We start from the raw sequence: 23,779 nt of genomic DNA, 5'->3' as shown, positions 1-23,779 counted from the left end.
TTGCAGTGGTTAGATTTGGCGTTAGCAAGTGGCAGCTGGGCTGGCGGGTGCAGTGCCGGCGCATGACATTTGTACCACTGCCAAGGGTGCAAAGGGCAACGCCCAGGCCCAGGATCTGACAGGGCATCCCATTGGCGGTGGTGGAAACTGTCGGAGTGGCATACTAGTAATAGGAGCTTGGAGGAGCGGTTGCAATAACGGCAACCGAGTCAGGATGGAAACGACGATGGTGCAGCGTTGGCGCGTAGAGGCGGCTATCTGGGGGCAGTGAGAGTGGCGCGGATGGCTAGATCTAATGGGACGTCGATGGGGAGTCAAAGATGACTTGAGCGGCGACAGTTTGGCATGCGCCGATAGGGGACGCTTGCGACAGGATGGACTAGATCCGCACCACCTCTCCCCTTCTCTCATGCTCGGCTACCTGTGGTGTGGGCCATGATGAGGCGTGTGCCGGTTGGTATCTTTTCTCGGTGCGAAGAGAGAAGGCTTTGGAGTAGTCCTGTCGGTGGTGATCGTGCAAGCCGGGTCAGTGGCAACATTTTATGTGCGGTGGGCACGGTGAACCAGGGTTATCGCCCTACCTTACACCGCTGATATCCTCCTTCGAGGCATCGCTGCGGTGTTTTCGTGCTGCGTGGAGACTTCATATAAAAATCCAATACCCATTGGTCAGAAGGGCAACGAAGACGCCCTAAACGTCGTGCTCTCCTTGGAGGAGTCATCATTGTTGTTCTTTCATGTGGTTTGGTTGCTAGCTGTCACTTTGGTTTTGTTGTAATTTTTAAAATATAATACGTTTCAATAATCTACAATCTATGTATGCTCGTTGGTAACTTTTGCTGTATATATTCACTTGTTGTTTATCTATTATTAAATATAAAAGTACACATCGGTGTACTTTGAGATCAAGGATTTAAACTTGCTACTGGCTTTTTATTTATCAATTTCATCTCTTTTTGTGATCCCTCTGTCAAAAAAGTGGATTTCTAGAATCCCAATGCAACCATAGTAGGGAGTTGGTAAGGGGTAATTTAAGGGATAAAAATTTTCTCGGTTCGTGTGCGGGAGAGTACGTAAGAAGATAGAAGTTGGAGTTTTTTTTTTATCAAATTAAAACTACAGAATTTGCTTTTTCTTTGGACGGAGGGAGTATGTGTTAAGGGATTTATTCGTGAGAAAATTCAAGAAATATCATTGACAAGCACCCAATTGCAAGAAATGCCATCGTACAAATGACTTTATCTCAAAAATAGCATCGCCGTTAGGGTTCCGTTAGCAACCCTCTATTAAGTGCTATAGGATGAATAATGTTTAACGATGCGGAATGGATGGAACCCTAACGGCGATGCCATTTTTAGGACAAAATCATTTGTACGGTGACACTTCAAGAAACTCGCACTTATCGATAGCATTTCTTGTAATTGGGTGCTTGTCAATGGCATTTCTTAGATTTTCTTATTATTTGTTGGTGTGTCTGTAGTAGTGTGTACATGCATAAGTATCTTTCATTTAACTGGGAAAAACACAGGTTCTGTTATCTATTGAGAACGTTATGTTTTCTATTCATATAGTTATACCAACTGGTACGTGATATATACGTATTCTAACTCTCCACATGCTATTTTTTCTCATTCTAAAAAATGACAAACATGTTAACACCTAAATTTAGCACCTAAGACGAAAATAGAGAAATATGGCCAAACATGAGAAAAAACTGGTTTCCTTCACGGGCCGGTCTAACCGCGGCCTTAGGGCTGGTCTAACCAGTGGTGTGGGGTGTTGATGGTCATTAAATACCAATTTCGACCGTCAACTATCATAATAAATAAAAGGAGAACTAGCATTTCTTACGAGAATAATAAATAATGTAGTTCCACTATACTTGGAGAATTAACATGTAGACAAAGAATAAACATCAAAGTGAAGAAGAAATGAAGCTGGCATGCAAAGAAATACATCTCTGGCAAATAACGTGCAAGCATACGGATTGATGGGTCCACAGTTCAGCTCAAACAAACTTAAAGTGGAACCAAACCATCATTTAACTGCCATAGGGACCCACATGGCAGTCACGGGTTAAAGTCGGTGGTGAGAGGTGGGGCCTAGGGGTCGGCTGAACCACCCGCGGCTCCCCTCATCGCCACCTTACACGTGGACACACCTGATGGACTTCCAATGACAGTTACAGCTACACCGACCTCTACAACCGTCATTACAAGGTTATAAATATAGGAGAGCTTCTCATTTCACAACACACACCTCAAGGAGCTATTCTCTCTACTCTACATTTTATTTTCTATAGTATTAGTAGAAATAGGATTAGAGTATCTTCGGTCTTATAGTTTTCTCGGAGATTCTGATTAGTCTTTAGTATTTTACTTTTCTTGTAAGACTATAATTGAATTTATAGAATTATCTTCTTAATATTCTTGTGTTCATAATTCATATACTGCTTTAGTAGTTATATGCTTTATAAATATGATGTACTTCATTTACGTGCTTCACTTGATTAGGCTGGTCAATCTATGCTATGATAACGGTCAAATGACCTTGATGGGTTGCTCTGCTCTAACTTGTCCATACGAAGGATGGGAGTCCCGGGGGAGTTAGTGATATTATATACTAGCATAAGCATGGTGCTTGGGTTAAATAGATGCTGTTGGATGCGGGTATGCCCCATGAAAAGTGAGGTGGGTAGCTGGTGAAAACAGTCATGTCCATCCTTTGTATTGCGTCACATCTGGGTATGACGTAAGAGTACGTAAATGGATCTCTCGATAGTATCAGGGTGCCTAGAACTAAGTTCTAGCCTTGTAAGCATGTATGTGTTAAGTATAGACAAAACTTGATTAATATAGAAGTACAATTGCATCATAGTTTTCTTATACCCTTTTCCACTATACTAATTAATTAGAAATGAATCCCCTATGTGTCACTCTACCCATTAGTCATATTTATCCTGACCTCAGTTTTGACTATGGTGAGTTAATTATAGATTAATTAATGATGTATAACTATATCTTTATACCGCCGCCTTGCCTACAAAAATATAAATACGATACCTTGGGAATAAGTATGATCGGCAACATATGGCCAGTCAAACCAGCTGAGTTCGACTATCAGTCGAATTTTGTCGGGTCTCGGGTTTCCTAGCTTAGGAAGGTAATTTCTGAGTTGTAATTGGTTTCTACCCCAAGTAAGACATAGAGGAGACCATGTAGAAGGCATGACCAGCCCCTTTATAAGGGCCAAGGCCAGTTCAATTCAGCACCAATCACTTCCAACACAATTAGCCAATTGAATCACTTTTCCATATCGCATCTATTTTTGCCTACTTCTAGCCTAATTTTTGTCCATCTTCGTCGGTTTTCGCTGAAAGTCGTCCATCCTCGCCACGAGAGTGTGAATGCCCCTTTGTAGGTTTGTCCCAAAACCTTCCGTTCCACCTAGGAGACGGATGTTTATCCCTATTCATCTAAACTGGCTAGCAGAGCCGATTTTGACTTACAAAACCCATCACCGCAATGCATTAGGTGTTTTCATCTTGATTGGCGACGTGACAAAATACGTTGCCAACACGATAGCGACTATGCTGGGGAACAACGACATCAAGACCATGGCCAAGAACAACGAGGTTGATTCAAGAAACATCATGCTCATCACCATGGAGGATTTATCCAAGGAGCAGTGCCAAGAGCTAGAGAAACAAAAGGAGTTGGAGGAGGTGGTCCTTGCAAGCTACTTGAAGACTTGTCAAGGGATTTCATGAAGTACCAGTCCTCTACCCGAATCGTCTTCGATGAGGTAAATCTCGATAGCATACCCCTTCCTTATTTAGCTACTTGTAGTGAGTTCCGTAGATCAATCTATAACCGCAACTTTCAATAATATGCTAGAGGCTGCTGTGAGTTTCTTATTCGATAGGAGGGTTGAATCTACTATGTGTGTCCAGATTTATCGTTAGAGTTGGATTTATTTGGGATAAAGGAAGTACTAGTAAAGTCCCTGTACATCAAATATTTTGGGATGGAGCGCCAAATCACACGACACAATATGCCAGGGGCGAGCCAAGCCACCATTATCAAGTTTCTAATACACATATCACTCCTGTTCTTTCTACTATTCCACGTATTACTCCACTGGTTCACAATATTTATAATGATCCTAATCATGTTTATGATGGATACCGCTGGATTCCTTCTTGTTGGCAACTTTTTGTGACAAGTTGACAAGCATGATCGTAGCACCTAATGCCTTGCGGTGATCCTAGAGTCGCCAACCACCTCGATCTAGCAAAAAGCTAAACCAAGATGGGTTTTGATAACTAAACGGGCTAGTGGAGCTGATTCTAGATAATTATCCGTCTTGTGAGCAAAACGGAAGGTTTTCAGGACAAACCTACAAAGAGGTGTCGCACTCTCGCAGCGGCGGCGGACGATTTACAGCGGAAATCGACAAAGATGGACGAACTAAAGCAAAAACTAAAGCAATATGAAAAATGATTCGATTGATTGATTATAGATTGATTAGTTACAATTAAACCGGCCATGTCCCTTATATAGGGGTTGGTCTTGCCCTTTACAGGCCCTCCTCCACGTCCAAATCGGGATAGAATCCAAAGGAAACCCAAAACATGCTTTCCCGAGCAAGGAAACTTCGAGACCCGATGAAACACACTCGGACTCGGACCCTGCTGGTCAGACCGGCCACACACCGCCGGTCTGACCGGCCCTCAACCGGCGGTTTGACCGGCCAACATATGGTGGTCAGACCGGCCCACTCGGAGGAAACCGGCAGACTTCCAAACTTTGGCAAGATTTCCTATTTTACTCCTAGGTGCCAAATTTGGGTGTAAACACATGCCCCCTGCCTTTTTGATGAACAACGTGAATCTAAAAGCATAGAACATGTTTTTAGTCTTAGGGCGATAATCCAATTACCGGCCATTGTACCTCCTAAGCGTCTTGCCAAACGCTCGGGAAGTATTTCTTCAAGTATTTCCCGTTGATTGCTCGCTGAAAATGCTCCCCTTGAAGTGTCTCCAAAAAATACGCGTTCCCTCGAACAATGCCGCATACTCGATAAGGACCTTCCCAACTAGGAGACCACTTACCGAACTCCCTGCATTGATTACCCAAAGGAAAAATTGTCTTCCAAACCAAGTCTCCAACTTGAAACAACTTTGCTTTCACCCTTTTGTTGTACGCCTTGGCCACCCTCTTCTTCTCTTTCTCTATTTCTTCCAAAGCCTTCAAGCGCTTGTCGATGACTTCATTAAGGTTGTCTCCCATCAATGTCTTGTAATCTTCACTTGACAAATCATCTTTCTTGATATAATGAAGAGAACCAAGATTTACCTCAACCGGTAAAACGGCTTCTTGACCGTAAACCAACTTAAAAGGAGTGACTTTGGTGGCACCATGTTTAGATATCCTATGCGCCCACAATGCCTCGGAAAGCACCTCATGCCACCTCTTTGGGTGTTCCTCAATCTTCTTTTTCACTAGCTTCAACAATGTCTTATTACTCGACTCGGCTTGTCCATTAGCCTGAGCATAGTAAGGAGAAGAACTCAACAATTTAATACCATAAGATTCAACAAAACTCTTCACTTCCTTAGACATAAAATAAGCGCCTTGATCCGTAGTTAATGTTTGCGGGATACCAAATCTATGGATAATATACTTCAAAATAAAGTCAATTACCTCCGTATAAGTCATATTCTTGAGTGGCACGACTTCGGCCCACTTGGTGAAGTAATCCATAGCAACTAGCACGAACCTATGCCCCTTTGATGACGAAGGATAAATTTGACCAATGAAATCCAAAGTCCAACCTCGGAACGACCATGGTTTGATGATAGGGTTCAACACGGTGGCGGGTGCCAATTGAACATTGCCGAACCGTTGACAAGCTTCGCATCCCCTATATTATTTGAAACAATCTTCAATCATCCTCGGCCAATAGAACTCCGCTCTCCTAAGTAACCAATTCATCTTGTGGGTCGATTGATGAGTTCCACAAATTCCTTCATGCACCTCTCCCATAGCCACTTTAGATTGATCTTCATCTAAGCACTTCAACAACTCCATCTATATTTTGGCGATATAAATCTTCATCAAGCAATGTGTATTTGAACGCTTGCTGCCGAATTTTCCGATCAACCTTAAGTGTAAGATCTTTCAAATATCGAATCAAAGGAATCCTCTAATCTTCTTCTGTTTCCTGGGCACAAATGTCCGAATTTATAATTAATTCGGCCTCTAAATCAATTGCGGCGTGCTCCCCAGCACTCTGTCCAGAACCGGTCAGATCGGCCATACAAGGCCGGTCAGACTGCCTGGGGTAGCCGGTCAGACCGGCGGCATGTGGACTTCGAGACCCGACGAAACACACTCGGACTCGGACCCTGCTGGTCAGACCGGCCACACACCGCCGTTATGACCGGCCCTCAACCGGCGGTCTGACCGGCCAACACATGGCGGTCAGACCGGCCCACTTGAAGGAAACCGGCAGACTTCCAAACTTTGGTAATTTTTTCTATTTTACTCCTAGGTGCTAAATTTGGGTGTAAACACTTCTCATAGAGCACGTGTTAGGAGATACATTCGTGGAGGTGTGAGTGGTGTTGCCTGTGCTATGTTTTGTGTGCGTGTGCTTCTGCCGTATAATCACAAAACTTTCTAGATGGTTTCAATTAAAAATCTAGATTTTAAATTTGAACTTAAAATTTTCTAGCAGATAACATCGGCTTACGGCCTTACGGGTCAAGGATGCATTCATGAACGCTAACCGGCCGTCGGCAAGAGCCGAGATTTAGATCCTTGTCTCACACTTGCACGTACGGACAGCCACCGTCACTATCTTCAGAAAAATCTTTTCATATACTCCCTCCTTTTCGAAATGTTTAACACCGTTTACTTTTTTTTAATATGTTTGACCATTCATCTTATTTTTTTAATAAAATAAACGGTCAAACATGTTTAAAAAAAATCAGCGGTGTCAATCTGACAGACGTATGAATTATAAGTGTATACGAATTGCATGAATGTATACATGGCACAAGTAGCCTAGATTGGATTGGACCTGTAATATACGTACGGATACGATGTTTCTGACAGACGTATGAATGTGTGCATATCCACCCGAATTACCGGTGCAAGCATACAACCGGCACAACCGCCTGGATTGATTTTATCCATGTTCAATAAGCTGTTTTCCCCCTATAATAGGAGATTAGGAGATATATATCCGACGTACCTATTTTAGATCCAACGCGGCTCAGATTCACACTCTAAATCAGAGGATTTTTCTTACCTCACTACTAGAAAAAACATTTTCGCGACATGTGGTCTTTTTCTTTTTTAGACGGGTATGATCCTCGGAGCCAAATACCCACCTAAAAAAATGTAAACCGGGGTGGAGCTAGCTGTCCATCAGCGAAAATTAATTTTTCCAGATGGATCATTTAAGAGGTCCGTCTGCCTTATACCGTTCGCCTGTGAAAATATATGAATTATCACAGGTGGGCTACTTATGACCTCCGCCTCGAAAAATCTGATACGGTGCTAGCAACCCATAAATATCTTGTAAGTGCCTGGACGCCTACTACTGTACCTTTCTTCGGGCTGGTGGATCGTTCGGATCAGACTGCCGACGTCTCGCTAGAGCGAGAGGGACAGCGACATGAGCGACTAGTCTCCCATGCATGCATATGGTTGAGTTCAGGAATTTGGACCCAATACAGTTGTTTTTTTGAATTTGGACCCAATACAGTTGTTTTTTCCCCCCTGGATAAGGTATTAGCTTGTCCGTATGCATGTTATACTCCTATATATATAAAGTATGCTGCTGTTCACGTTCCCTAACAACTGAGCTTGAAAGTTGAAAACCATATCCAGCGAGCACCACTGATCGATACACTGATCAACAACATATGCAGCATATGACTTCCACCATGGTCGGCGCACCAAGACCTGGGTTTTTGCCCGCCCATATAGGACCTAACATGGCGAAGATTGCTCTGAACCCATCCACCATTAGGCCCGGCTCTCGGGCCATGGTCCGGGTGGCTCAGGACCTGAGTGCGTCTATCTCTTCCGACGACGGTATTGCTCATGAGAAGGTGTTCAGCTATGAGCCCTCGGTATGGGGAGACTTTTTTATCAACTATGGACCACAACCACTTCAGGTATGCATATAGAAACATAGTTTGTTCTATTACTATAGCTATATATATGTTATTATGCTCTATAATAGTTTGTTATTATTATGCTATTATGTTAACATTGTCTGTTAATGGGTCTAAACTATTTTATTCATATGGTCTGTTGAGTACTGGATCAATAGCGAACCTCACTATTATAGTAGTGCTTATTTGTCAAAAGCATTATGAAATTATAGCAGAAAACTTTGGTCTCGTTTGGATGACGTCCTCAATATATATGGGCCTATTTCCACATATATTTTCCTAAAACATAAATCCTCGACTCACATATATATTCATGGGCTGCGTTCGTTTGTGCCGGTTGGGAGCCTAACCCTTCGGCATGGAAAACGGAACAACTTATTATCGCATGATTAGTTAAGTTGTAGCTAAAACTAACTTGAAAATTAGTTTTCAAAAAAAGAACACATTGTTGAGCTATGTTCGGCAGTGGCAGTTGGGAACTAATTCGTCCAGTACGCAAAAACGAAGTGACACTGCCACCGGAAACTATACACTAACTTGAAAACTTAGTTTCAAACTATGCACTACTCATTGTTAGGATAAGCACTACTCATTGTTGAGCTGCTCCGTTTTTCATGCATAGACCAAACTATGCATTGTTAGGATAAACCAAAATCCCAGCTCATGCATATATATGTGAGTCAAGATTTTAGTTTTAGGAAAATATATGTGGGAATAGGCCCATATTGAGGTCATCCAAACAAGACCAAAGTTTTCTGCTATAATTTCATAATGCTTTTGACAAATAAGCACTACTATATATATATATACACACACACATACAGACATCAATCCAAACTATGCATGTTGCAGAGGTCAGAGGAATGGATGAGATGGAGGGCCGATAAGCTCAAAGAGAATGTCCGCATGCTGTTTCAGACTTCCAGTGATGTGGTTGCAAAGATGAACTTAGTGGATGCGGTCCAACATCTAGGAATTGGTCACCTCTTCAAAGATGAGATAAGCTACACACTAAGAGACATACACCGAAGTGAATTTACCAGCTCTAGTCTTCATGAGGTTGCTCTTCGGTTTCGCTTGCTTAGGGAGCATGGCTTATGGGTATCTCCAGGTATATAATCTATAAAGTTGACATAATTAACATCCAAACCAGATTGATGCCCACACTGCGATCTGGTAATCCAAACTTAGTTTTTAATAATTGTAGGTATCCAAAATTTTGTATATCTATAGGACAAACTTTATTTTTTTATTCAACAATTTTAGTGATCCACTTAAAAGAAATTATATTTTCCAATAGTTTATTGAGCCAACATATATTTGTTTATAGTGCAAAACCCCATTATTTATTTCAGAGTGAAAGCAAACAGCTGAACAAACTAAAAAGTAACTGGTTAAGAAAACAAATTTTTCTGTGCTGTATAAGAAAAGGTTAGTCACCTTATGCACATACAAAACCAAAATTGAATTAGTTCATTAATCATAAATTAAATATATATTTTTTCCTTGCAGATGCATTTAACAAATTCAAGGGTGATGATGGAAGGTTCATCGATGAAGTAGCTAATGAACCAAGGGGTTTATTAAGTCTATACAATGCAGCTTATCTCCTTGTTCATGATGAGCCTGAACTTGAAGAAGCTATCTCTTTTTCTAGGCATCATCTAACATCAATGCTGCTGCAGGGCAATTACCTGAAGCACCCTTTAGTTGATCAAGTCAGTCGTGCGCTTCATTTACCACTAGCAAGGACCTGCAAAAGAGTAGAGGCATTGTACTACATATCAGAGTATCAACAAGAGGAAAGGCATATTCCGATTCTTTTGGATCTTGCAAAACTAGATTTTAACCTTCTGCAGGGGTTGCACTTGAAGGAGCTGAAAGCTATTTCTGAGTACGTGTGTTTCTATGATATATATATACACACACACCGGTGAACTAAACAATTATTACAATATGTATCCATTATTACCAGTCTTAATAAAGCTTCTTGCATTCAAACATATTATATCAAGGTGGTATTAATTCTACTGTAACACTATGCGCACTGCTCATCATTTATCTTGAAGATATTATCTAAGCATTCTCCTGAAATACTTTTATTTTAGGTGGTGGAAAGACCTTTATGGATATATAGGGCTAAGCTACCTTAGGGATCGTGTGGTGGAGAGCTACACATGGTCTTACATGCTATTCTTTGAAGAAGGCTTAGCACTCACACGGATGATTTGTGCCAAGTTGATTGCACTAATAGTCATCATGGATGACACATATGACGCCCATGCCACCATCCATGAAAGCCGGAAGTTAAACGAAGCCATACAAAGGTTTGCTTAGTGTTTATTAAACCAATTTATGTATGCTTACCTAACTAACATATTTTGTAAAAAAAATAACATTGCAGATGGGATGAGAGTGCTATCTCTCTCCTACCTGAGTACCTGAAAAAGTTCTACAGAAAATTGTTGAATAATTTCAAAGAATTTGAGGATCAGGTGGCAGTGAATGAGAAGTACCGGGTTGCTTATGCTAAGAAAGAGGTACATCAGTGTTATGTATTTTTGATATACATGTTTCTTTGGACCCCTTTCTTTCCCATTTTCTTTTACTTTTCACATCTTCAGTTTTCAAATTTGAATATTGTTTTTTTAATAACTTTCCGCTAAGATATGATGATTGAACTATAGTAGTATGACTTTAACAACAACAAATATAATGATATAATTTCAATATTGGATTTCTTTACAAATTAATTATTGACCATCTTTAAAATGTTGATGCTAGAAATTTGAGTCAAGAAAAATGGAGTTAGTAAATCATGGAGACAATATCGCCATGCACGGCGTATGGTTAATTTCCTTCACTCTTGTGCAGTTCCAAAAGCTATCCCATTATTATCTTCAGGAAGCCGAATGGTTACACCAGAATCACAAGCCTAGCTTTCAAGAACATGTCGCTTTGTCTACCATGACCTCTGCGATGCAACTAGTATCTGTGTCTACTACAGTCGGCCGAGGTGATACAATAACAAAGGAAGCATTCCAGTGGACAACAAGCAGTACTACAATAATAGCATGTGCAAAAATATTGCGTTTCATGAATGACATTGCTGCATTTAAGGTATAACTTTATTAAACTAAGCTCTTGCTCATTAATGTAACCAACATACAAGATTGCTCCACATGTGATCGACCATGGTTATTGTCTATGTTTTTCTTATTCCCTTCGTCGACAAATATAACAACTTAGAACATTGAAATGGTTTCTAACATACTACTTTGACCAATAATATCTATAAACATAAATTATTTTAAGTACAAAGAGAGTTTTATATTGTGATAGTTTGTTTTACGATAAATCTGATAAAATCATTCTTACATGGTTGATCTTTATGATTTTCTGATTCTTTTTATCAACAATGAAAGTTAAAAAGGTTTGACTTAGTATTGTTCCATAAGTGCTTATATTTATGGATAAAGGGAGTACAGAGAAATAATAAACTTTGACAAAAACACAAGATAGTGATCAACACATAACTATATACAATTCTACTTGATTCCTTTAAATGAGATGCTACAACTGATTTATGACTTTTACTTTGTTAAATTATTGGTGAGTGAATACTTTAAATTATATTTCATATACAGCAGCACGGAAAGAATAAAGGGGATATCGCTAGCACAGTGGAATGCTACATGAACGAGCACAAGGTCTCAAGCGAGGTTGCGCTCACCAAACTCAGTTCATTAATAGAAGATGAATGGAGAACCATGAACCAGGCCTACTATGAACATCTTGAGATTCTCCCAGCAGTGCAACGAGTTGTGAACTTGGCTGCTTCAATAATGTTCATTTATGACAAAAGGAAGGATGCATACACATTCTCCTCATATCTAGAGGAGATTATCAAGAGTCTCTTTGTCAAGCCTGTTCCCATGTAGACATTCTGTATTATCTAATATTTTCTTTTTTTTACTTTTAGAGGGATATATATATATACTATTTTTTCTATATGTATGTTTTGCCTGCAATCATATTTGTGTAATTTGTGTATTTTGCTCCATGTGAGAAATCTATAAAATCGCGTGTGGGAGCGCTAAAAATAGTGGAAGGAAAAACGGAGCGTTGGGCAAACTGGGTTCCTAGTCGCATGCGGAATGAAAAAGCGTGCGTATGCGATTGGGGCAAAGTGGAATAGGAGATGGATCTGGATTCCTAGTCGTGTACGGATGAAAAACGTGCGTGCGCAAAAAAAAAATAAAAAAAAGCGAAAATATTGGAAAAAAGCGTGCGTACGGATGAAAATACACACGTCCGTACGGACTGACGGGACGAAAAATAGGGTGACGACCGGAAAAATCCAAATATTTATATTAGTTATATATATATATATATATATATATATATATATGTATGTGTGTGTACACATATTTATATATACATATATATATATACATATATATATATATACATATATATATAGGTAAATTAACTAGTGCTACATGGAGTATGGGCTCCAAGATTCAAATTGAATATATACCCAATTTGAATGAGTATGAAATTTTTTTTAAATGTTTAGATATGAACATTAACTTCTTTACTAACAAGTTCAAAGAAGTTTGAACTGAGTTTGAACTTTTTTTTTTGTTAGATTTTGGTTCTAGGTATATAACATCCAAACATATAATTCGTTAGGTATGTAATAATGAATTGTGAAATAAAGTTGAGTTTGAGTTGTTTTGCTGTTAGGTATTTATATGAATCAAATTCATATACCTAGATATATACTCACAATTTGAAAATTTTTAAAAATTTAAGAGAATTTGTGTGTTTTATAACTTGGAGCCCAGACACCATGGAGTCCCATATGGGTATCCTATATATATATACATATATACATATATATATATACATATGTATATATATATAGAGTAAATTTGTTAGGGGCACCATGGTGCCTGGGCTCCATAGCCATCCACCGTCCAAAAGCTTTAAGATCCGTGCAACACACTAGAGGATACTATCACACATTAACGGGTCTGACCCGATAAGAGTTGCATGCATATACTTTCCTTAGAACATGCATGCAGGTATTTCCATTTTTACCGTGCATGTATTTCCAAATTTGCGCCCTCTAATCATGCATACACATTATTATTAGCACTTTCCATTTTCTATATCACATTTCCATATATACAACGTGTGCATGCAGATACTTACCTATTGAATCATGATTTGTTTTTGAAAAATGACGCCATTCCACTAATTGCGATTATTGCCATCTATTTTCAAGATTATATTCCATTTTCAAGATGCACATATAACCGGCTACTGTATTCCTTTTTTTGATTTTTCTTTGCCACACTGTTTCACGGTCCAAGAGCTAGCTATCCACATCGTCTTCACCGAGTTACCTCGCCAGGATTGCTCGCCACGCCGTGAAGAGGGCCGACGTCCGTGGTTTTCGTCACCGACGACGTTCGTCCACGAGCCTCTTGCTGGAAACCAGACCTCCTCAACCATTTTTGTCAAGCCATTACAGCACCGGACATCCATGTGCCTTTTTGCTGCCGTCGCTGGTTGTTCGTGAGCTTCGGAACAGACATTATTCACCAGCGAGCTGCATTACCTGAAAGGTATGGATCTCAGTGTTTATCACTCACACAGTTTACATTCACATACAGTCCCTGTTATATATAGATGATTTGCCATTCCTCTTCTTTTTATCTACTAAACTGAGCACATGATGAATCACCTGGAACCTAAATTTATAGATTTTTTTGTTGAAATGCAGTTCAATTTAGATTGTTTTAGGTATATAACATGCCCGTTCGAATATCTTGATTTGCACATCCAGTGAACAGTAGCAATGTCTCTTTTACGTGGACATATCAATTATTTGTGTTCCAGGTATGGCTCCAACTTATCTGTACTTATATGTACTTCTCATGTATGTTGACTTCTTCTTAGTATTCTGAAATTTATACTTATATTGCCAGTAGCTATGGACAAGATGAACACTGGTGCCCGGAGCGAGAAGATCGATCAGTCACTGCAGAAGTATGATCACCCACGCAGCCGTTGGCACATATTATTTGGTACGAGGTCAGAACTACACAACTTATATCATGCACGCACAGCAAGTGATTTTGAAGATGCTTGGACGGCCCTAGTCAATGAGTATGGTCTTCAAGAGGAGAATGCATATCTCATAAAGGCGCAGATGTTAATAGACGATGAAACGAAGCCCAATGATTCACACGTAATTTATTTTAATATATTTTTGGTTCACGTTCAGCACCAGTTCTAGATTTGTCACTCCTGCTCTTAACATTTTCCACTTGTTTTTTTTTTCGTAGGAGATAGATACAGACCATAAAGATGTCAAGAGGGAGGTGGAGGCTCCTAAGTTGATAATTTCTCATCCTAGTGATGAGAAATGAGACTCGCCCACCGTCTGAATAGCAAACATGAGGCAACATGCAAGTACCAGCCGGAAAACAAGTCTCTGATGGTGTGATATGGCTATTACCAGCCATCGGTCAAATAAGCAGCCATTCTGTGTTTTTACATTTATGAATCACAATCGTACTGTAATAATAAACTAGTTACATCTATATTTATAGATCGTTTTTACTTTAATTAGCATATGCTTCATTTATATTATGTTAAACTCCTATGATATGTGGATGAGCCAATTCACCAAAATTTTGTTTCCTCTCAGACTTCACTTAAGAGATCTACTCTTTCAATTCAGGATATTAAACTTCTAAAAGCGCATTTAAAACACGGTGGAAAGAAATCGGATTTAATCTAAATCGGCACATCTGGAAAAACATGGTGGAAATAATATACTGTCAGCCTAGGTATGCGAGTTTTAAATTCTAATAATACACAGTACACACATTTAAATTTTAGATATACATAAAATCCATGGTACAAAAAATATACTTGGATTTATTTATATTAAATTTTACATCCGGACGTAACGACTTAAAATATACTTGGTTCCAAATTTAATTAGGAAATAATATACTGTTAGCCTAGGTAGGTGAGTTTTAAATTCTAATAATCTACAGTACACACATTTGAAATTTAGATATACTTAAAACCATGGTATACAAAAAATATACTTGGATTAATTTATATTAAATTTAACAAGTTAGCTAAGTATATAGAAAGAATAACCCGTGTATACATAGCCATTACATTACATAAATGAGTAAACATTTTCTGAATCTGGAAAGTGCAAAACGCACTAATTTAGCTAGGTGTACATAAGCATACCATATACTTAGCCTTCATATATACTTATATTCCAACTACAGCGTTCATGGTGTACTTAGGGTACCTCGGTTTCCTTATATAATTATTTTCAAAATAACAGCAGGATAACATTTCCATATATACTACATCGTAGAAGTATACTTAGATTTCCATATATACCCTAATAAACCGCATTATATTTGTTGCCAAATAAACCGCAAATCCATGATTATGGTGACAAATATTTAGAAACCAAATCCCGGCCGTAAACTGTTTATGGAAAGGTATTAAAGACGCTAAATTGATACTCCTAAATATTTTGCATGCATGCACACGCTGTCAATTACCAAACCAAGGTATTAAAGACATTACTAAATATTTTGCATGCATGCACATGCTGTCAATTTCCAAATCAAATGTACTTAACGGGTGAATCCGTTAATCAATTATACATGTACCGATCAACTAGATGAGAATGTGATCCAACGGCAGATGTGTCAGTGGTGCCCAGGCACCATGGAGCCCTATCTGGGCGTCCTATATATTGCAATAATGTATATTCTCTAGTATCCTAAATCTCTACTATTATAAAAATTGAAGATATTTCCGTCAATACTTTGATACTTATTCGTATTTTAGTCAATTTTTAAGTTCATTCGCTTTTGGAAATACATAAGGAGTCGTATAAGAAATCTTTTAAAAAAGCTCACATGCTAACTTGGAACGAGAGTCATACTCTTAATTGTTTTAGAATTCTTGTCAGGCCATAAGAAAGCAACGTATATGACTATCATCCCAATAAGGGTTCCGAATTAGATATTATTACTATCAAAATAAAAATTCCGTATACTTTGTTTAAAAAAATCTAACAATAATACAATTAAAATAGCCTTCACCCGTTGCAACTCACGGGTATTTTTTCTAGTATCTATAAAGCTCATCCTTACTAAATATAGTTAATGCTATATCTTTCTCCTCTCGTTACGCCATATCACATTAATTGTTTCTATTCCTTTGATGATTGATCTATAGTCTAAATTATCTCCCTCCTTTTTTCCCTTTGGAAGTCGTATTATCTTAGTTCTGTCTTTGGATGATTAATCTATATGATCTTCGTTCTTTTCTTTCTATGATTGAGACACATCACCTTACAACCTATATATGATTTTAATTGTTATAAACCATGTCATTTTAATTGTTTATAACTTCCTTCATGGTCGATTAAAGGAACTCTCGCAACAACGCGTGGCATTTCATCTAGTTTTTACTATTTCGATGACGTGCAACAAAACCGGGTGCATGCATGCTCCGTGGCCCACCTACTCTCTCACCCCTACCCATCCCTTATCTATTGAGGAGCACTTATAAAGTCTTCTCTTGTGAACCTTAATCTTTACTTCGCAATCTAGAAATTCGTATTTTGGATCAAAAGTAGTAGAGCCTTCTGATTTTCAAATGAAGTATTCATATATGTTTGTCCATTTCAGATATAAACCACTATTTTCAGTTCGGAATGAAATCAACTACTTATATTGCATAAAAGAAAAAAAAAGTTCTCTATTGCGTTGCTGTATTTTTATGTTTTTATAGTTCTACTAGCAAATTGGGTTCAGTTTACAGCTTAATTGGCCAGTTGTGGATTTGTTAATCTCTTGAAGGTAGTGGAAGCGGAAACTCTGCATTAGCTCTCGCTGCTGCTGCTCTGCTGTAGAGGAGCCGAAGTGCATGCCTTAGTGCAAATCTGGGCCGTTCATCTAAGAAAGGTCGGCTGTCGGCTGTACACTTGTCGGGTTCCGTTATGAGAATATTGTTTCACACTTTGGACTTCTAATAACATTTCCATAAAATTACCGGCAATGTTTAAAAAAGAAAAAAGAAAAAAGAAAAAACCGGTAAAACTAGTAATCGGCTAGTCGTTGGCTTTTTACTATACAAATTCGGAATCTTTTTTTTTTCAGTTGTTAAATTTTGACTAAAAATTTTTGGCTAATGCATATCTTTCGTTGAGTGGAATTTAGAGAACCTTGGATCTCAGGGCGTATATGTATATGTATGATACATATATGCGGTGGCGGAGGACGGGAAAAAATTTAGGTGTGGCATATGAATTACCACAGAAGTTAGTAAGAACAAAAAAATCTCAATGCACGTTATTTATACGACGCAATATTATCTCAACAAGTCTACATTAAGCATGGCAAAAAAAAACTAATCGCAAGTTCACGATTCATCAGCCATTTGCAAACAAGTATAGATAGACGAGTAGGTACTCAAAAAATACCTCAACTTTGTAAAATTCATGCTTTCAACAATACATCACATATAGGAACTACAGTAGTGAGTATAGATAGATATACAAGTGAAATATACAAAACAAATAGTACCAAAGATTGATTAGTGTTCACAAATGTAGAATCTGTTGATGGAGTGATGGATGCTTGCATTGGCTAGTTGGCTTGCTTGCTGTCGCTGCTTGGTGCTGCACGCATGCACTGCTGTTGTGCCATTCGTCCCACCCTGCCTCTGCCTCTGCTCTTCCTGCGCCTGCGTGGCTGCTCGCATGCCCCCTGGGCCCTGGCGGCTGGTCGCGCCACCGCTGGCCGGAGCGGATGCCGCAGCTGCACCCAGCCCTCCCGCGCGCGACGCGCACCGCAGCAGCCGCCGTCCGCCGATGGGGATTGGCGGATTGGGGGGAGAATGGAGGAGATCGTCAGATGGGGAAATTTGGGTCTAGATTCAAGAGATAAAACAAGACGAGCCTCATTTACACTAATGGACCTACTAGCTATCAGCGTGAGAACCAGCACTGGCATGCGCGGACACGTCCACGCTGCGTCTCGGCCGTCGCTCTTCTTCTCACGATGCGGCGTCGCCACTCTCTCTGACCCGGCTGCTGCTCTGCACAGAGTACGAGGAAGGGGGGAGGGGGGTGGTCAGCGGGCGGCGCTAGGTATGGCGAGTGCCACACCTCGCCCTACCGAGCCCTCCGCCCATATATGTATCATAAAACTCAAGTACGCACATGTTATGTTTTGACGTGAACCATCTCAAGTCCTAGCTGAACCATCGCGCAACCGTCCTCCCCTCCGTGACTCGCCGCTGCCAGAGTTCCACGTGGGTGCAAGAATGGCAGTGGTGGGGGCTCTTTCAATCTGGTGGTGGAGGCTGCTTCGATTGAAAGAATCACATGTTATATACTGTAAGTGGAAAGAGGGTCCCCAAGTAATAATTAATGGTTGGATCCATATGTTATAAACACATAAGAATCCACATGTTAGATACTGCGAGTGGCAATGTACGTATTTTGATAAATCTCCAGAGAAATTTTATATGCAGTTGCTTTTTAGGATAATGTATTGGCTCTGGTTTTGGGTACAACTTCAAAAGTGTGAAGATAACAAGGAGCTCATATATTCTGTATGTCGAAGCTTAGAAGTTACGATCACGTAGATTTTTGCCAACTACGGATGGAGGTTCACAAATATATTTTAATATGTCGACGTTTGATAATCACGACTAAGGTATTTGGATAGTATGGGGATCGTTGGTACTAGGGTATATGCGAGATTGTGGTAAAAGAGATGGAGACAAGGATTTTTATACAGGTTCGGGCCCCTTATCTTACAGGTAATAGCCTACATTCTGTTGGCCAAAGCCGATGTTGCTCTTTATTCATCTGGATCATACAAATACAATATTTAGGATAACCTAGATAGCTGTCATCGACTTGGCGGCTAGATAACGAACTCATAGTCGACGGCAGGGTAGTCTTCCTACTCGAATCCGTACTCGTCGAGATCAGAGATAGCGCTAGATCCCTCTTGCCGGCTCCCGTAGGCTATGGGGTATGGCTAGGCTCATCTCTGATGTTGAGATCTGGCAGCATATTGGCTTGTGGCTTCGTAGATTGTGGTGGGTGTGTCCCCTCTCCTCCTAGGGGGGCTTGTATTTATACTCATAGATGCCCCCTTGTCCAAGTAAGATTACGGAGATAAATATGGATACGATCCGAGTAGTCATTGTCGTTTCCACATAGAATTCTATTTGCCCTTCCTTATCCGGAACTCTTTCTATATACGAGGTATGATTCTGTATAAGACTTGGTATGTGGTGGGCCCTGCCAAGCTTAATCAATTACTATTGTGTATGTGGTATCTATAACCCTGACACAATAATTGTTTACTCTTTGTGTGGTAGCTTTATTATTTATGTTATTCTTATTGCTTGAGTGTTTGCTTTTTTTTAGATAATATTATAATAACTGGCTGTAGCTACATTGAAGCAAAGGCCAAATTTAATTCTATTATCTAAAAAATTTATACTGCGAGTGCCATATTCTTAATTGTCATATGTTAAAAGTGGTAAATAGTTAAATGCCACGGTTTGGTTGGACTTGGCATTAGGTACTGGCTTTTAATTATCAATTTCATCTCTTTCGGTACGTGTGAAGGGGATTTGTTTGTGGATCTGTATATATAGTTATTTGTATATGCATACACAAGTGGTGAAAAAATGAAGGGTGGGCTTAAATGTCTATGTCAATAAGAGCTAATAGAATACATACCCTCGCGCAATACAAATTAAATTTAGTGCGTACACTGTGTCACTCGCACTACATAAGACCAGCAACAAAGCAGATCAGCAGACAACAACCTCCTGCCTGCTGGCTCACCCGGCGCCGAGAAAATTGACATTAAGTCATGAGTTTCGCTAAAATACTATTTTTCAAATGAACTTTACTAAATTGCCCTTCTTCTCCATCTTCCCGATCTCCTCTTCAATGTATGCTCACTGTTGAGGATGGAGGAATGCTGGTGACAGGCGAGCCTCCCGGTGAGGAAGGAGTGGTTCGGGATGGAGGCCTATATTACCCTGATACGGGGATACGGATACGGAAACGGATACACGATACGAGGATACGAGGATATGACAATTTTTCAAGAAACACCGATACGTGGATACGTCTATATATATATATGTATTACATAATAAAAAAAGTTAGAAATTTACTAAACCCCTTGTAAAAATCAATTAACACTCTATTTTTTAGCTATAGAGATGAGGCGATGAGCAAAAATAATGTAACTTCTCGACTGTCAATATGGCTTCAAGTCTTATACTGTCTCACCAAAGTCCACAGAAAGAGAGGACAAGAATAGTGTATAAATCAGTGTAACATTACAAGCAGCACCCAAAATTTTAAAAATGTTTGATGCTCTTTAATTGTTTGTCCAGTACAGCCTTGACGAATCTCCAACTGCAGTAGGATCGCTAGATGCAGCACTTTGAACTTACAATTCTAAAACCAATTGGACCTATGAAACAAGATGAATTTGTTCTAAGAAAAACAAGAAGGGAGAAGAAACGTACACGAAACAGATCCATCAATGATAGTTCAACCAACAACCATACATAAAATCACGCATCCTCTATAGAATGCAGATCAAACATGCAAGCCTGAAGAGGGTACTAAAAGAAAAACTGCTCGGCGGTGATGGGATGATGGTGTTGTGCCTGCTACTCGGCGGCGGAGGCGCTACTCTGATGCTGGCCGTGCCGCCGTGGACCGCATTCTAGGGACGGCGACACGCAGAGGCACTGGTTTAGGATGGCGGCCAGCAGTCCCTGAGCCTGGTGATGAAGGAGGATTTGCTTGCACCCGCGGCGCTGCGGCTGGTGGAAGCGGAGGCACAGTACACTAGTACAGATCCTTCCATCTGTGACGGCCCATAACAAGACTAGAATTTGCGGGCCGTCACAAGGAAGTAATCACAATCGTTGAAATATGGTCGCACAACCATGGTATATCGGCATAAAACTAAAACCCGTCACGGATGACACTTATCTGTGACGGGCTATAGTTTAGACCCGATTGAGATGAGGGTTCCATATCTCAATCGGGCCCTAAAAGAAGCCCGTCACAGATGAGGGTCATCTGTGACGGGCTCCAACTAGAGGCCCGATTGAGATAAGTTTATTGCCCGTCACAGATGACACTCTTTTTTGACGGCCTTTTATTAAGGCCCGATAGAGATAACTTGTATGCCCGTCACGGTTGATTATTTTAGGGCCGTTACAGATATTTGTTGCACAGTATAAATACCCCCCACCACCTAGTGTAACTGTATCCCACTGTTCACTATTTTGGTGGGAGGCTGTAGGGGGCGATTTTTTGTCCTTTTTCCAAGGAAAACAGAAATTAAATTCCCAAAAGTGATCAAAATGGATCAATCAAGTGAGTAATATAAATCATTAATTGAGCAATTTCATCACGTCTTACTTTTGCAATACTGATCTTATAATATGTGCCTCTAATTTGTTTTTTTTTTGTAGCAATTGATCAAAGTTGGATGTATGCCAAAAATTTGAAACGTCATTCTACGGAGTACCGAAAGGGCGTAATAAATTTTATGAACGCCGCGGAGGAGGATCGGATAAGAAGAAACAGTGATTACATGTGTTGTCCATGTGCAGATTGCAAGAACGAGAATATGTTTGATAGCGGAGAGGACATACACAGTCATCTGATACAACGAGGATTCATGGAGGGCTATACATGTTGGGTGAAGCATGGAGAGCAAGAATCAGGAAGTGGAGCAGCAGCAGACAGAAGTGGTGCGCATAATCAGGAAGATGAAAATGAGCATGACATGTTTATACCTTCTCCATTGGGCGGTGAAATGGTTGATGTGGATCACGATCTGCTGCAAGACATGTTACGTGACGTTGAGGACCCAGCCCAGAATGAGAGAGATGGAATGAAATTCAGCAGGTTGGTAAGTGATTCCGAGACGCCTTTGTACGCTGGATGCAAAGCAAAACACACTAAGTTGTCAGTTACCTTGGACCTAATGAAGCTGAAGGCAAGTAGTGCATGGATAGACAAGAGTTTCACAGATCTTTTAGGAATTTTGAAGGCTATGCTTCCTGTTGAGAACACATTGCCCGAGACGACATACGAAGCAAAGCAGGTTCTGTGTCCACTGGGGTTAGAGGTCCGTAGAATTGACGCTTGTCCCAACGACTGCATATTGTACCACAAGCAATATGTGGACTTGGATGCTTGTCCTGTCTGCAAGGCTTCTCGATACAAGTGAAAGAAAAGTGCTGATGAAGGAAATAAGTCAAAGAGGGGTGGCCTGGCAAAGGTTGTGTGGTATCTACCTATCATTGATCGTTTCAAGAGAATCTTTGCAACCCGAACGAAGCGAAGTTAGTACGTTGGCACGCCACGGAAAGAAGGAATGATGGTATGCTTAGACACCCAGCGGATTCGATTGAATGGAGGAATATAGATCGAAAACACAAAGACTTTGCTGCCGACCCTAGAAGCATGAATCCTTTCGGTGACATGAGTAGTACTCACAGCACCTGGCCAGTTCTTATTGTGAACTATAACCTCCCGCCATGGTTATGCTTTAAACGGAAATATATTATGTTGTGCTTGTTAATCCAAGGTCCAAGGCAACCCGGCAATGATATCGATGTATTCCTGGAGCCTGTTATCGACGATCTGGAGATTCTTTGGAAAGAAAGTGTGGAAACTTGGGATGCATATGGTCAGGAGAACTTCAAGCTAAGAGTTCTATTGTTCTGCACCATTAATGACTACCCTGCACTCGGTAATCTTTCCGGACAAACTATAAAAGGAAAGAAGGCATGCTCCGATTGCAAGGAACATACACGAAGCCGGTGGCTGAAAAAATCACGAAAGATGGTATACATGGGTCACCGGAGGTGGCTCCCGCTACGTCACACATTTAGAAGAAAGAAGAAAATTTTTAATGGTAAGAGAGAACTTCAGCCTGCTCCCAAAGATTTTTCCGGAGATGACGTCCACAATATGGTCAAGGACATAAGCAATGAGTTTGGGAAGAAAAGAAAACGTAGCAAGACAAAGGAGAAGGGTATGTGGAAGAAAAAAATCCATATTTTGGCGGCTACCTTACTGGAAAGATCTTGATGTCCGTCATTGCATTGATCTCATGCATGTAGAAAAGAATGTGTGTGAGAGTTTGGTTGGCCTGATGTTGAATATTCCCGGGAAGACAAAGGATGGGTTGAACGCGTGCCTTGATCTACATGACATGAATATTCGCAGCGAACTCCAGCCCATACGAGATGCAGAGACAGGTAAAGTGTACCTCCCTCCAGCCTGCCACACACTGTCAAAGGATGAGAAGATCGCAATGTTATCATGCTTGAAGGATATTAAAGTTCCATCGGGCTATTCAGCGAGGATAAGTAAGTATGTTAAATTGGACGATCTAAAACTTGTTGGAATGAAGTCTCACGATTGCCACGTGCTAATCACACAAATCT

At 40.1% G+C, this 23,779-nt stretch overlaps 1 protein-coding gene across 2 annotated transcripts; it reads left to right on the top strand.

Moving 5' to 3' along the window:
* Positions 1 to 7,868: 7,868 nt before the first annotated feature.
* LOC127770451 (tau-cadinol synthase-like) lies at positions 7,869 to 12,202 on the top strand. Of its 2 annotated transcripts, none has more exons than XM_052296175.1 (7): positions 7,869 to 8,191; positions 9,044 to 9,302; positions 9,704 to 10,085; positions 10,300 to 10,518; positions 10,596 to 10,731; positions 11,066 to 11,311; positions 11,842 to 12,202. In XM_052296175.1, exons 1-7 carry the CDS (start codon positions 7,937 to 7,939, stop codon positions 12,130 to 12,132), a joined length of 1,788 nt encoding a protein of 595 aa, XP_052152135.1. In that variant the 5' UTR covers positions 7,869 to 7,936; the 3' UTR covers positions 12,133 to 12,202. The 2 variants fall into 2 exon arrangements, with proteins under 2 accessions (XP_052152135.1, XP_052152134.1); XM_052296174.1 differs by having other exon boundaries at positions 11,839 to 12,202.
* Positions 12,203 to 23,779: the final 11,577 nt, after the last annotated feature.

Source organism: Oryza glaberrima, chromosome 4 (assembly GCF_000147395.1).
Source record: "Oryza glaberrima chromosome 4, OglaRS2, whole genome shotgun sequence".
Lineage (NCBI taxonomy): Eukaryota > Viridiplantae > Streptophyta > Magnoliopsida > Poales > Poaceae > Oryza > Oryza glaberrima.
The sequence above is the reverse complement of the archived record's forward strand: the minus strand, read 5'-3'. Positions and strand labels throughout refer to the sequence as shown.